The 16,355-nt window shown below is 38.8% G+C and overlaps 1 protein-coding gene and 1 pseudogene across 2 annotated transcripts in view; one reads left to right on the forward strand and one right to left on the reverse strand.

Annotated features, from left to right (window-relative positions):
• PIK3R4 (phosphoinositide-3-kinase regulatory subunit 4) overlaps window positions 1-15,279 on the reverse strand; it is a 38,516-nt gene extending 23,237 nt beyond the window's left edge. For both annotated transcript variants that reach the window (XM_075212433.1, XM_075212434.1), the window contains exons 1-7: window positions 15,148-15,279; window positions 11,973-12,751; window positions 11,148-11,281; window positions 9,081-9,663; window positions 6,495-6,629; window positions 3,756-3,977; window positions 10-183 (exon numbers count right to left, since the gene is read on the reverse strand). In XM_075212433.1, the coding sequence (XP_075068534.1) occupies window positions 10-183; window positions 3,756-3,977; window positions 6,495-6,629; window positions 9,081-9,663; window positions 11,148-11,281; window positions 11,973-12,702 (1,978 nt within the window). In that variant the 5' untranslated portion in view covers window positions 12,703-12,751; window positions 15,148-15,279. The remainder of the gene's footprint in view (window positions 1-9; window positions 184-3,755; window positions 3,978-6,494; window positions 6,630-9,080; window positions 9,664-11,147; window positions 11,282-11,972; window positions 12,752-15,147) is intronic.
• LOC142159582 (5S ribosomal RNA) lies at window positions 2,723-2,841 on the forward strand (annotated as a pseudogene).
• Window positions 15,280-16,355: the final 1,076 nt, after the last annotated feature.

Genomic DNA, 16,355 nt, shown 5'->3' on the forward strand with positions numbered 1-16,355 from the left:
CACACATACCAATGTCACAAGAGAATTCATAGATGTGGGGTTTCTGAAGGAGCCCCAGTTGGCACATACAAGTGAGAGCATTGAGAGCCTTAAATATCACAAACTCTTCAACATCGCTCAGTCCTTGCTGGAGAAGGGGTTTTAAGATAGAAGAACTCTGCCATCCTACATATGCTGCAACCCCTGTAGAAACACAATCAATTCAACATAGAGGTTACTTTTTAAAAAGAAAACATGACAGAGGAGATTTGTGATTCATGGTGTCCACTACATTAAGCTTATGCCAATTTGTATATACCATACATTATAGTATTTCACAATGCATAAATAGAATGAATGCTCATATATACATATACACCTTATACTGTATTTTTATTACATAATCTGTTCTCCAACATTGTTCGTGTTTGAAAGTTCCACAGAAAAGTTTACAAAAAAAATGGAATATGTTAAGACCTCACATTCCAAGGTAGCACATACCACCACTTAGTATTTGATTGGGGGATTTATGTCTGGTAATGTTTTGTGTTATTTGGGAGACAGAGTGTTAGAGAATTTGGGATTCGAGAATCTTATGGTAACATTTACTATGCAGTGCAGCTGCCATTATGTGTAATGATCACATATGTGAACGCTTAAGTAAAATGTTACTTTCATCTATTGGCTTTACTTATGGGTATAAAGCACCAGGCCAAATAAGTTATGTGAAAGCTCTCCAGGAGACTCAAATATCCTGGTACCCGCCTACTAAAGGTCATGAAACGTTTACTGTGCATGGCTGTGAGACAGGATATCTGGGATGTCCGGCACCAAAGTTAAGTAAACCTTTTTCCATTTCATTTACTAAACCTCCGTGTCATCATTTCCTTCTTTGTGGCAATATTTCATGACTGTACCAACGAATCTCAGTGTAAGTGAAACTGAAACACTTCCCTTCATATAGTATAACATTGCATCATCTTTAGACGATTACTAAACATGAAAAATAGATAAAAATTTCTGAGTTTTAAAGCATTTAATCATGTGCAAGAACTAATTAAATATTTGACTATATGGGATGAAAAGATATAAGTGCGCTATTGAAGATAATTGTCCGATGACAATTAATGTCAGAGGCACACAGGGATTGCAAACTCAAGATAGTCAGCCTGGTTTAATGCTACTCATTGCAGAGGCACGCAGTCTATCATGGTGTAGGATTTCGTCAGGAACGCCCACAAGAAGGTATTGTCTTTGCTACTAACAGGTTGCGGCCAGACGTGACCAGCAGGTTAATATAACTAAAGAGTATATCTCAAGTAAGTGGAGACACTATCTGAAATGCAGATAAAAAGGCAAAGGATGATGCCAGGAAATACACGGGATAGGTGAAGATACTAGGAATGCAGTGGATAGATGATGATACCAGGAAGACACTAGATAGATGATGATACTAGAAATATACTGGAACAGGACCCATATGGTCAATATAGCAAAGTTAACAGACATGGCTCCATATTGCATCATAAGCTTTTTTAAATAGCCCAGGGGAAGTGAGAGAGTGGAGAGGCAGCAGTCACTGAAAGGGAGAGCAACAGCGGGCAGGCACGCCCGACAATCAAGATGGCAACCATCAGGAGGTTAAGTACCCCGGAGGGTCCAGCACGCGATGATTACTTTTCAGGTTTATGGTCAGAACCTCAGGGTCATTACCTAATATAAAGATCTTTCCGTTTGTCTTTATTTTCTTAGATATACTTATTATCAAAATGTAACTAACAACTTCAGTCGTCTGCAATGTTAACCGATTGTTAATCAAGTAGTTAGGGCAGCTTTTTGAATAACAGGTAATCGATGAAGATAAGATTGCCTCGAGAAGTGAATTTAATTTCCTATGGCACCAAGTTTAAACTTGCACTGTTGGAAGTTATTTTTGCTGTGAGTTTAAGTCAAGTGACGTCAAAGGAATGACATGCTTGCGAAGGGGATCGCATTTTAATGGTATCCCCTAATAAAGTGATTTAAAAATTGCGAGAGGGTGAACTCACTCAATACACTCTCATACTAATAACCTGAAGAACACAGGTAGAAATTTGCATTAGGTAAATGACTTAAAAGACCACTGTATACACGTGTAGTTTGAGAAAAGCGTAGTTAGCCTTTATTTACTTTTTTATTAAGCCACAAATCAGTGTTAAGAATCAAAAACAATGCTACGCCATTTCACAATTTGCATTTCCAAGCGAAACATAGTAAGTCCTCAATAAGTGGTGGAACTTGCAAAGTAAATAGGCTAGAGAATAGAAGCGCAAAAAATATATTCTCCTTGACAGTTATATACCAACAACACAAAATTCTAATAAAACATTTTATTAAAAAAACAATTATATAACACCATAAATCAAATTATGGTTAACTCATAGGATAATGGAGGAACAAGCAGTAATACAATTCAGAGCTCAAATACACAAGAGAAAAAAAAAAGGAGGTTTCTTTAACTTTATTAGCCGTCCAATAGAGATTATCTTCTTTGAGAAAACCACAAATTACTGTGGAGAAACGCGTCAGGTTTTCTTGATAATTTGGAGGTACAGGCGCCCTTTGCGCATTGCCCTTTTTTTCGTGGAATAAAAGAGATAAGTCTTGATCCAGCTATTTAAACTTGATTGCTGTGCCCTATCAAGATCAACTATTTATACTATGGACATCTGACTGAGGCTTTCACCATATACCCGTTATTACCACCTACAGCCACACCACCCTGAACAAGCCCCATCTTGTCTGATCTTGGAAGCTAAGCAGGGCTGGGCCTGGTTAGTACTTGGATGGGAGACCACTTGGGAATACCAGATGCTGTAGACAGAGGAAAGAATATGGCCAACCGCTGTCTCCCTTGGAAGTGAGCTCGGAGGATACGTCACCCACAGAGCTGGGTAATAAGACAGCTGCCTTTGTGAGCATACTCCTAAATAGGAGACAATTTGTGGACTGCCAATTCCGGATGCTCGGCTCACGCGTACAACTGTACGAGGGACTTATAGTTCCACAATAATTGGAAGCTATCGTTTTGTCCATGAGTTATGAGTTGTTATATGGCACAGATTAAGAGTTAATCTCTATTGGACTGCTGATAAAGTTAAAGAAACCTCTTTACTATCCACTGGTTACCGCAGTAATAGACTATTTTATCTCATCCACACCATCAAGTTTTACAATCAGACACGGTTATATTCAATACCTGCTTTTTTTCTCTTTTGTGTATTTGAGCTCTGAATTTTATTACAGCTTGTTCCTCCAATATCCTATGAGTTATCCATAATTTGATTTATGGTTATATACAATTGTTTTTTAATAAAATGTTTTAATAGAATATTGTGTTGGTGGTATATAATTGTCAGGGGGGTATATTTTTTGCTCTTCTATTCTCTAGTCTATTTATTTTGCAATAAGATTGATTACACAACAATTTCTATAAGAAGCTGCATAAGTTCTTCTCCCCGTTAATATAATGGCGGCTATAAGCTTTACATATTTTATATGATATTATTATAAGGTTTAATTTTTGGTTGATTTAAATCAGCGCCCAGGGATATCCTCCTGTGTGTGGATATAGTATTGCTGAACTTGCAAAGTATTTGATGAAAAGCAAAACAAAAAAAAATTACATAAACGACATCAAAATATAATACTTTTTTTAGGCTGTGTTAAGAGTAATACACACTTGCAATATACTACTGTCATTTTTTTATAGTCATATAGAATGGGTGGGTACCTACCAACAATGCTGTCAAAGAAAGCTCCTCGGAGATGCCAGTCGTTTTTATCATTGAGAAAGGTAATCATGTGAGAGAGAAGAACATCGTTGGCTTTTTGGCGACCGAAGAACACACACAGTCTTGTTATTCCATTTTCCATTAACGTCTGTTTCACTATGTTCTCTGGGTCACTCAGTAAGGTCACCACCTTTTGTTGGACCATCTCATGTAAAGCCTGCAATTCTACACATAAAATGCAACATAAAAATGTTGTTTCCTTCAACATCTAACAATTAGGTATAGCAATTTAATCCAGCAAAGTCTCTTTGCTTTATCAAAAACAAATTCTGTAAATGTACATGATATTTAGTCAAAGATGCTGTTATAGACTACTAAGCAATAACCTTAACATTAGAGGGGAACTCCAAGCAAAGCTGATGCATTTTCAAGGCACAGTTCAATTTGATTACGACTGATAAATTAAGACATTGCTGTGTGCATTCAACGTTCTCCAACTCAGCTGTCATCCCTGGAGAAAGATCCATTACAATCTCTGGCAGGAGCGAGTCAGTTCCCAAACTCCTGCTGTCCTAATAGGAGAGTGGGGTTCAGGGGAAAATATCCATTTACACGGAGAGTTCCCCTTTAATACAGGTGCTTGACACAAAATGTAAATATGGCTTGAGTCACTGTGAGAGGCAGCTCATGTTTAAGTAAATTGCAGATTAATTGCTGATATTAATGACATGCCGCATTATATATACCCATGTGACTTGTCAGAGTTACATGTGAGTGCAACAAAATGGCTTTAAATTGTATTTGAAGCTGCACTACCACCTAGTACATAGATCTTACTAATGTGATGGTTCCCCTAGCGGGAGCCCCGAGGTCTTTCTCCATGCTGCCATCCACCCCCCCTCCCCAAGACCCTGCAGTTCATTCCTATGCTCCTGATAGAAAACTGAGGCTGCAGAATGCTGCAGAAGGGATGTGCAAACGGAAAGACCAAAACATTGTGACTATGGATTTGTCTTCATGCTCACATCCCTCTGCTGCCGACCATATTAACATTTTTAATTAAATATATTTGCCGGTTCTATATTACACAACTGGTGGAGATTGGGCAAAAATGGCAGCACAGGAAAGAAAAACTAAAAAAAAAAAACACACATACTAGGTGGAAGTACAGATTTAGGTATGGATAAAAAAATTACATTTTAATAAAAGAAGGTAGAAAAAAACCCACAATGTTTTGTACAAAGCAGTATTCACAAAACTAGGTTAAAGCAGAGGTAGATTACATTTCTTCTAAAAATATTTCAACTGAAGGATATGCAATGCCTATAAAAGTATGTACTCTAAAACTTGTGTACTTTGCTATATCAGTCTACACAACATACCGTATTTCCCCATGTATAAGACGCACCTTTTTCCCCAAAATTTTGGGTCTAAAAACTGGGTGCGTCTTATACAGGGGTAGTAGCGCTTACCCTGTCAGATGATTCCTCTGTCCGGTAAAGTCTTCTTTCTTCTGTCCGTCTGATCCTGATGCTGGAAAGTCGCTTAAGGTCCTTTTTGCGATGACCGGATGTAGCGCGTGAACCGCAGGTGGAACGCACACTTCCGGTTTCTGCATTTGGTGTTTTTCCAATCAGGACCTTGTAAAGGTCCTGAAAGGACATCCGGACATCGCAGAGAGGACCTTAAGCGGCTTTCCAGCATCAGGATCAGACAGAGAGAAGACAGAAGACTTTACCAGACAGAGGAATCATCTGACAGCGTAAGTCAGAATCCACTATAGCGTTGTCTCTCCTCTGTATAAGCTGCACAAATACTCTGTGAAAAAATGGAGGATAATGTTTAACCTCAATTTTTTCACATGATTTATATAGGTGCGTCTTATACAGTGGAGCGTCATATACATGGGGAAATACGGTACTTTCCATTTCTAACTTGAATTTATAATATTAACAATTAAAAGAAAGAGTCTTGCTTGAAAAGGTGTCAATGTTATCTAGATCAATACAGTAAGTGTGCAGCACTGTAACAGTTGTGCACAGCCGGATGATACGACTATTATCTGCATTCTCTGCTACAAACTGCATTGAGCACAACTAATGTTGTAAATCTGTTTTGAGCTACAGTGAACCAAGGTAAATGGAAAACACACGTACTAAAGGATGCTGGCCACACATTCTGCTATATATCCAGCAATATTGGTCTGTGGTCCCCAAACTACCTTATAACCGATAATAACCCTATTGAACCTGTCCAATTCATTATCAGACATGTGGGTAAAGGCAGTTAGCTTAATGCAACCAATAGAAGTTATTTGTGTTCATCTTCTGTTATCTTCAGACTGCACTAACAGACCCGACTGACGCAGGAAGATATTCGGCTGCTTGATCCAACAGACGGATCTTGTCCAATTTGGCTTTACAGGACTCTGAACCCATGTGTTGCTCGCATTAGTAACAACAAGGTTCAAGTCTAAACACAAATCAAATCCCTCATCTTCTGCTGTATCCTACCTGAGCAAGGACCAAACCAGAAGAGACATTTTGGAGGTACAGAAAAGTGTAGAACAAATATACACAAGGCTGTACACTAGGATTTCTGTGGAAGGATGTAGGGGGCCGTTATGTATGCCTTTGTTCTGAATATTACATTAAACTTTTCACATATTGAAGAAAATGAGCACTTCTAGCTATACAATTTAGTAGTATATGTATTCTGTGATATACACACTCATGCTCATACCTGTGTCATAGCTCTCATTGGGCTGTGAAGCCTCATCCAGCTCTTCACTGCTTGGGTCATTCTCCATGTTCAGGTTCTTCAGCTGAACCAGTTCTAGAAACCTCAGTGCTGTCTCAGCCAACAGTGCTATGTTTTCTTAAGAATACCACCATAGGAAGGAGAAACACAGGCAATTATGGCAATTAACTTCTACATAACAAAACATAAAATCAATAAAAAAAAAAGTGCTGGCAAGAAAGGACACTGTCAGTACTAGAATTAGCAAACACAAAGAGCAGGCCAATTGATCAACTAATAGTTACTGAGAGAAATAAAGTTCAAATGGACACTTCCAAGCTGCAAAATGAAATTTGAAAGATCTGCAGCCCCTGTAACTACCATTACTGAGGATTTCTATTTAGTGCTTTGCATATTGTAGAAAATGTAGCTCTCTCACGGGCTCATCTGTAAGAAGTATTCTTAGATGGTTTAGTTATTTTAAATCACTAAAAAATACTGACGTATATTACATAAAAAGTTCCTCATTGATGAGGCAAGGCTAGATCAGGCACTGGTTCCTGCTGAATAAGCTAACCTAATGGTCAAAACAATGTTGAAGAATTTATTATTAAAAAGCTATTAATGATGTCATCCTGTAACAGGTTTTGTCTGATACCTTAGGCCTAAGCACACATTTTAATGAGCTAAGCCAATAATAAAACTTCAAACTACATTGATAAGGCAAATCTGGTGACATAATTGTGTTTCTTAAACTTGCATATGTTGTTAGATGTAGCACTACTGCCATCTACTGGTTCAAGTCATAACATGTTAAGAATTGTCAGTTAAGTAAAGCAGTAATGAGAAAGGTGGAGTTGCGTTATAAGTAAGTACAGTGATAGTTCTTCTGGTCTATAACATTAGATCCCTTGTTGCATAAACTGTATGTGCAACGTAATGTTCTCTATCAACACTTTTTTTTTTTTTTTTTTATGATTTTTGAAGCCTGTTTCAGCCTCCTTGTAAAACAAAGCCTGAGTATTGGTACCTTAAGTCCTTAACTGTAACAGACAATGTTGAAGCAGTTTGGAGGCTATTCCACCTACTTCATTATACGAGTTTCTTGTTTAAAAACATGTTTATAGTTATACTTTGGGGAATCCAATCTATTTACAAAAAATACAAACCGACAATATGCAGAAATATACATCTTTTAAAAATGTCAAAAAAGATCCCTCAAATTTCTCTAAATATTGCCACCCCTACTTTCACGTACTTTATCTTGTTCAATCTTTCTTGCTCTGTTCCCCCTCTTCATTTTAAGGGGAACCTGCTGTCCACACAGCTCATTTACAACTTGGACACTGCAAATCACTTTTGCTTTACACTGGGCTTGATGGGCCAACCAGCACACTTCCATGAGCTTGCCTACTCTCTGCTTTCTGGAGACACCTCCGCAAACTAGAAGTGTGCCTAGGTGGCAAACTGTGCAAAAACTTAATCATCACATCAAAGTCCAAACTCTATAAACCACTCCATTCCCTAAATAAAACTTCAGATTTTTCTACTAAAAATACTGCTTGTCGAAGTCTTGTTTATAGCTTAAATTATTCATGAAAATGAAGGTACATTGGCACTCGTTTGTATGAAAGTTGTTAATGCATAGCTCAGAGTGCACCTATAAATGTACTCCTTCCTAGAAGCACAGACGGATGGAAGAGGAACAATATATAATTTTGGTACTGAAACGTTAAACAAAGGTAGGTGCATTGCAACAAATACCCTCATTCTGGCCAATTCTACTATCAGTCCATTCTGCCCCTCATGTACATTGATAAAATCTAGGACCACCAGTGCAAATGGAGACGTGAGACAGAGGATTTTGCACCATGTGTCTGCCATCTTTAAGGCTGTAGAATAGCTCCACTGAAGAAAATCATTGTGTGGGTTGAATCGGTACGAAGTTTCACGAGTATTGCGTCAGTCAATAAAATCACATTGTGTGGGCACCAAGTGCTCTTTAACAAACCAACATATATGTTATCAAAGCTGCAAATTACCATTGCTGTTATGCTTTAGCTCTTGTTTTATTGGGCCAACTTCTTTTATTTACCTGAATTAAATTATTTTGAGGAAAATAAACACATAATAGGAAACTAAAAAAACATCACAGAAAAGTGCCTATAATATTACACCACTATGCCACACAAGAAATAGAACATACCCTGAATTGTAAAGTGATGTTAATAAACTAACCCTCAAAATATTTTATAGTCATAGAATCATACTTGGCAGTTACAACAAACTATACACAATTTGCTTTCTTATTAGCCAAAATAAAGGACACTTTTTTTTTTGCCTTAAACATTTGAAAGATAAAAGGTTGCCTTCTATTCGGGAACACAAAACAGGAATTTAAGTCATCTCAGTAACCATGCCAAATGCATTTACCAGTGCCATGCAACTATGCTTTGCCCATGTTTGTTGGTATTTTTGTTATTAAGTAGCAGCAGTGAAGCAGCGAGACATATTTAGCCAAAGAGTTATAACTAGTTAATGGACACAGCTACAGTAAAAAGCGTCTCCCCAGAAACAGTCTTTACGTACCTGCATAAGCCAGTCTAACAATTGTTGCTTCATCTTGAGCTAAATGTGCTATGCCAGGTAATATGTATTCTGGGTAAATGTTGATGTCATTTCTAGGCACCTCCTTGACCAAGGCTAACACCTTTGTCAGTGTTCTCACAGCCTCGGCTTTCACCCTGGGCACAGAGTCATTACTAAAGTGCAGTAAGTACGGGGTGATGCGATTCAGTAAAATCTCAACACTTAAGCGTGGAACAAGATGAAGGATAAGCTCCAGAGCCGCCAGCTTAGAATCACAGTATTTTAGGGTCTGCAAACAGGATGTGATCACTGAAACCAAGATGAGTAGGCCATTTTCCTTGGTCTCACCCTCTGCTTTCTCACTCTGATCATCTCCACACAGATTATGGATGATGTTATCTATATCCTTACGGATAACTAGGATGCGTTCATCAGCAGAGTTAAAAGTTTCTTTGGCAAACTGAGCCATATATGGCTGCAAAAATGTGTAAAAGATTTCAGGAAACGCGTTGCCCCTTTGTTGTTTCAAGTAGTCTTCTGCTGCTAGTCGCTTTTCAGGCTCACGGCGGATCATCTGTGTTACCTTTAAATACATTAAAATGATATTTTAGCAACTTGACATACCATAATATGCCCATAACATCAGGCTTACAGTGCATGTATCTTTGTACAAACACTAGTCATGCAGCTTAGCAAGCAAGATTAGGCAAATTCATTTGTCAATCAACACCCTTACATGATCACAAACCAGGCTACTTACATTGCACTGCAATAATTTGCCACTATCACTGGACCCGAGCTGTGACTGACAGCCAAAAAGGTCCCGTGAACGTGAAGGGGAAGGAAGCTAGTAATTCAATTTCATACCATCAAATCTCCAGCGCATTCAATACACATTAAGTAGCAGCGGTATGCTAAGTAATCTGGTCACATCATGATGGCTTTACCAGGAATTCCCACACAGGTAGCTGCACCAATGCCAGTTCAGGGAGGTGCAGATCAGCTCTGTCCTCACAGTAAAGTTAGTAGACCCAAATTTTGTCTGCATGGAAGCAAGCTGCTATTAGGTCCATAGGATTGTGTAAATCTTGCATTCAATGTTAGCCCAAAACTATCCAAATTGCCCTCAGTCTCCTACCATTGTGTCTCTGTCCGTCCTACCCTCCCCTTAGATTGTACGCTCCTCCGAGCAGGGCCTCCTCTCCTTCTGTTCTCCACCACCTTAACTCTGCTCTCCAGCTCCTTGTCTCCTCCGTGAGGTCCTCCGGCCCCTCTAGCTTCACCGCTGGGGGCTCTCACCTTTCATCTAGCTGTTCATTGAGCTTCTGAGTTACTGTGATTTCTGTTAACTGTACTGTGCTGTCTCACCCTGTATCGTGTTTCTGTCTGTCCCTGTACGGCGCTACGGATACCTAGTGGCGCCCTATAAATAAAAATTAATAATAATAATAATAATAATAATAATAATAACAACATGAGTTCTTCCAGCTCTGTTCCTGTCCACGCCTTTTTGCCAAGTTAATAAAATGATTCATGCACACATAAAGGTAGTATATCATTTAAAAACAAACTGTTCATAACTAAGGAGCTTGGATCCTGGAGCTTATGTCGACGACAGATCTTTTACAAAGTATTGTTATTTCAAATAAGACAATTACATGTTTGTGTAAATATTTGAGGGTCAACTAACAGTGTGCAAGTACAATTAAACAAAGTAATATATTTTCGAATATACTTCTAAAAGAAAGCACAATCTGTACTGAAAAATAAATATAAAATGTATTTGTTTACACTAGGGAATAACAAAGTTATTAATGGCGAATTAGTGGAATCGCCCAAAAATTTCAAAATGAATGTGGTACTAAAGGGGCGAATACCCTTGAGATATTGATATATTATATATATTTTTCTGTCTGAATGTTTTGCGATATTTGCTATCAAACAGGTCTTGCTTTATAGCAATATCACTATTTAAAATGTATATTTCAGGCAAAAACAGACATTTGCAAAATTCAGCACTCTAAGCCAACTCCTTGAAATGTGACAGAGTATGAGCACAGTACCTACCAGTTGTCTGATACAGCTGTCTTCAATTTTGCTCAGCACTTGGTCAGGTGAGAATTGCCCTTTTTTGTAAGCCAAAAGCTGGGACAAGTCAAATAACGGCACCCCTTCAGTGAACAATTCTGCTATTACACAACCTGTACAAACACAAGGGATCACTAAAAAGATAGCCACTGTTTCTTCGTACTACATAAAGACCAATTTATTAAAAATATGCATTAATATATAATCCTAGGTTGCATGTAAAATTAAAATACTTTTGTTCAAGACTTATGTCAGAGGCATCTATGCATACATATGAAAGGGATTCATGGATATTTTATACTCCATGACATCAGTTCATAATTTCAGCTGTCATGGTGACATCTCAAGGTGGGTAGTTCTGTTCTGTACATACTGAGAACAACCATAAAAATACCAAGATAGCAGAAATTGTCTTCTTAATGAGAGCATAGACAAGTCAAATAGGTGGGAGGGAAAAAAATGTATGCTTTTGTGATCCAAGCCAGAAACTTGATATGTAGGACAGACTTTCATAGAAATACAACAGATTAGCAGAGACAATGATTTTAGGATAAACAAAGCTGATGTTAAAATAACCTTAAACCCCTCTCCCCTAAAACACATCAAGATTTGTATAGGTTCTGCTGTAGTTTAAAGTTTAAAACAAAATGACACCACTTTTATTCTTGACTTCACAGCGACAAGAGCACTTGACAGAGTTGAATCGCTTTTGCGCATGTCTTCAGCAACATAATCAGCACTTGCGTAATCATGATTTCTCTATACTTTATTGAGAATTAAGGTAATCTATATAAACAATGTTACCTGCAGAAAAGATATCCATCGCCCGCTTAAGATCCCCTCTAGTTCGTTGGTTGTTATTAGTAAGATCCACTAGTGGGGTAGATGGGTCCTTGAGAGACTCAAGCTCTGTAGAAAATGTGCTTCCATCCACAAACCTCTCTGGGGCTATGTAACAAGTTCTTCTACGAGATGTATCAAAGAAATAATTAAAATCGGCTGGGTTGTCTTCTGGCAGATATGTGGGCTTGAAACTTGCAAAATCTGTAAGAAGGACCCAGTTCCAACTGGACACCATCACATTCTCTGTCTTAATATCACCATGACAAACACCAGACTTATGGGCTTGATCCACAGCAGTCAGGATCTGAAAGGCAATCCAACGCTTCTCAATGTTGTTGAGGAAAGGGCGGGTGCTGATACGATCATAGAGGTTATCCCTGACGTATTGTCTAAAAAGCAAGGCAGCTTTCTCGTTCAGGGTAAACTTTTGAAATGGAAGGCAATTCTGGGAAGAACAAAGCCGAATTTTTAACTCCTCAAGTTCCTGCTTATAGTTCGTGAGTGGCAGAGACGGGTCTTGTATGGCAAAGACTTTGACCACAACCAAGCCTTCCCGATGCTTGGCTCGAGCAACTTTAAAGAACCGCGTACTTCCCAGGCTCTTGTCATATTCAAAATCATGTATGTCTGAAAAATAACTGTCCACTGACAAGATCTGGGAGGGGGCAATTCCTGCAAGCTGATTCCCCATGATCCAGTTACCTGTTTTTCATCTGTAGCCACTAGGTATTACACAAGGTCTAAAATACAAAGGAAAAAAAAATTACCTCACTTCAATTTTGCAAATAATATAACAATAATTTATACCTTGAAGGAAGAAAACAAATAGAGCTGTATAGTAAAGCTGAAAAAAACAGGACCCAGGTAACCACAGCTCATACCAATATAGTACACTCTCAATGTAGCCTGTTTACAAATACCATATATAATAAGAAGAATACATTACTTTGCATAATAAACTATTTAAACAAACATTATAATGATGGATTTTTAGGTTTGACCGCTCATCTGATATATGTAGGAGAATGAAAGAGCAGGCTCCAATATGCAGAAGAAAAAGTACATCCAGCAAGGAAAGTATTGTCAATGCAGGTCTATTCTGAAAACAATTTGAGGATCAAAGATATGAGCAATTCCATAATGAATGTCAAATTCTGTGCTTATATGTTACAGATAAACAGTTAGGTAATGCAATTGACCGTTTGAACTTATTTCCCCATATGTACAAAACAGTCTGATAAATCAATTCTTGTGGAATATAATTAGTTTTAGGTGTATTCTATATCTTGGGCATTGTAGTCTTCTAGTGTTAACATATCTGTGACACGTGTTTAATAATTAAGTAGAGAGGCCAAAAGTAATTCCTACATCACAGACAGTGAGACAGATTGTCTATTCTGTTTATGGAGAATAAGTTAAAACTTTTAGTTTCTACCTCAGTGTCATGTCTGCATAACACGGATTAATATGGTCAACCTTATTATTAATAAACAGAACTACCTTAAACAAGTGCCTTTCAGTATTTGCATAATGCACCTACAATAAAGTTATCTAGATTCTTGTAAATGATATTAGACATAGTATCTTACACATCTAACAGGCTTTACCGAGTCCTTGTCATGTGCATAAGGACTTCTGCCTCACAGCACTGAAGTCATGAGTTCAATTCCCAACCATGGCCTTATCTGTGTTGAGTATGTATGTTCTCCCCGTGTTTTCATGGGTTTTCTCCGGGTGCTCCGGTTTTCACTAAAAAACATACTGGTAGGTTAATTGGCTGCTATCAAATTGACCCGTGTGTGTGTGTGTGTGTTAATGAATTTCGACTGTAAGCTCCAATGGGGCAGGGAATGATGTGAATGTGCTCTCTGTACAACCCTGCGGAATTAATGGCGCTATATAAATAGCTGATGTATGTTGGTGCAATTTTGTTGATGGCCTTGTATGTTATTAGAAGAATTTTATATGGGATTTGTTGAAAAACAGACAAATAATGTAGAGACAGAGTGGCTCAGTGGAGGAAGAACAATTTGCAAGGAAAATCAATCTAGCTGCATGCAAACTAGATTGTAGGAGTAAGAGTTTGATTTTTGTTAAAACCGGTAAGGAGGGAAATGCAATAGTCGATGCGGGAGATGATGAGTGCATGAATTAGTTTTTGCATTATCTTGTGTGAAATATGTGGAAAGCATGGTGAATTAGTGGTTAGCACTTCTGCCCCACAGCACTGGGGCCATGAGTTCAATTCCCAACCATGGCCTTATCTGTTGTGTAGTTTGTATGTTCTCCCTGTGTTTTTGTGGGTTTCCTCCCACAAGTAAAAAACATACTAATAGGATAATTGGTTGCTATCAAATTGACCCTAGTCTGTCTATGTGTGTTAGGGAATTTAGACTGTAAACTCTATTGGGTCGATGTGAGTGTATCTTCTGTACAGCGGTGCAGAATTAGTGGCACTATATAAACAAATAAATGATATCTATGTATTCTGTCCTTTTTTTTTTTTTTTTAGATGTATATAATATGATTTAGATAAATTTGATGTGGGGAACAAAGGATAGTTGTGAGTCAAGGATCACACCTAGGCAATGAACCTGCAGGGTGAGATTATGTGATGTTGGTGTGACCCATGTATAGAGTGAGTGATCAGCAAGGTATAATGTCAGTGTGACCTGTGTATAGTGATCAGTGTGTATTATGTGTGTATAATGGTTTAGGTGTAAGCAGGGCATAGTTATCAGTGTGTCTAGAGTAAGTAAATAAATAGATATAGACCAATTGGAGGGGACTGACCAAATCAGTACCTTGACTAGGGCACCATGGAATCTTAATTCAACTCTGGTTGCAGTTACATTGGCACTATCAGGTACACACAGAACATGACATGTACACATGAAAATGTAGAGGTAGACAACCTGGAGCATGTCAGCTACTGTAGAACTACAAGTCCCAGCAGGGCACACTGGGACTTTTAGTTCGACAACAGCCGGTGGGTCACTAGGTGATACAAATATAAGACCCCGCAGCGGGTTCATGAATGCTGTCATGTGACTGGTGTTGGTATTATTATTGTTATATCAGGCGATGGAGCAGACTGAAGTTCCATTGTAAGCGGGTGTCTGTGAACACACCATACCTTGTGCGCCAGTCCACAGCCGGCTTCATGCGCCCTTATACCGAATGATTCCGCCGTACACCGGAAGCTGGTAGGATAGGCGATCTATGGGAAACCGTCTAAACACAACCACGGCTTCAGATGTCCCCACCCACTTCCTGACTAACAGCCAATAAGCGCTGTACGTGTAAATAACCAATGGTAGCGCTGCTCTGACGTGTGACTCATCAGCTGATCTGTGTCAGAATCCGAATAGCTGGGAATGGCGGCTCATGTGGTGGTGGTGGTCATGTAATATATTCACTGATCTGTTCCCTAGTGAGGAGAGTATAAACACTAATATCACCCGCATGATTCCTCCTAGTCTAGTATTGAAGCACTGCTATATTAGTTACACCGCCAGTTTTGAAATAATTTGCCTACAATTGCGTTTTCAATATTATCACATTTATATTTATTGCTTTCTACGTACATAAATGTACAGTACAACAAAGCTCATTCTATATACACCGATCAGCCACAATATTAAAACCACTGACACGATGTGAACAACAATCCCGTTACAATGGTTCCTGTCAAGAATGGGTGGGATACATTAGGCAGCAAGTGAACAGTTCTTGTAGTTGATGCGTTAGAAGCAGGACAAATGTGCTAGCGTAAGGATCTGAGTGATCGTGACAAGGGCCAAATTGTGATGAATAGATGACTAGTTCAGAGTATCTCCAAAGCAGCAGGTTTTGTGGGGTGTTCCCATTATGCAGTGATTAGTACCTACCAAAAGTAGTCCAAGGATGGACAACCTTTGAACCAGCAACAGGGTCATGCGTACCCAAGGCTCATTGATGCGTGTGGGGAGCCTGTCTGGTCCAATCCCACAGAAGAGCTATTGTAGCTCAAATTGCTGAAAAAGTTAATGCAGGCTCTGATAGAAAAGTGTCAAAACACACAGTGCATCACAGCTTGCCGCAGACCGACCAGAGTGCCCATGCTGACCCCTGTCCACCATCGTAAGTGCCAACAATGGACACGTGAGCACCAGAACAGGACCATGTTGCAATGGAAGAAGGTGGCCTAGTCTGATGAATCATGATTTATTTTACATCATGTGGATGGCCAGGTGCTTGTGCGTGTTTCCTGGGGAAGAGATGGCACTAGGATACACTATGGGAAGAAGACAAGCCAGCGGAGGCAGTGTAATACTCTGGGCAATGTTCTGCTGGGAGACCTTG

Source organism: Mixophyes fleayi, chromosome 5, assembly GCF_038048845.1.
Source record: "Mixophyes fleayi isolate aMixFle1 chromosome 5, aMixFle1.hap1, whole genome shotgun sequence".
In the NCBI taxonomy this organism is placed as follows: Eukaryota; Metazoa; Chordata; class Amphibia; order Anura; family Limnodynastidae; genus Mixophyes; species Mixophyes fleayi.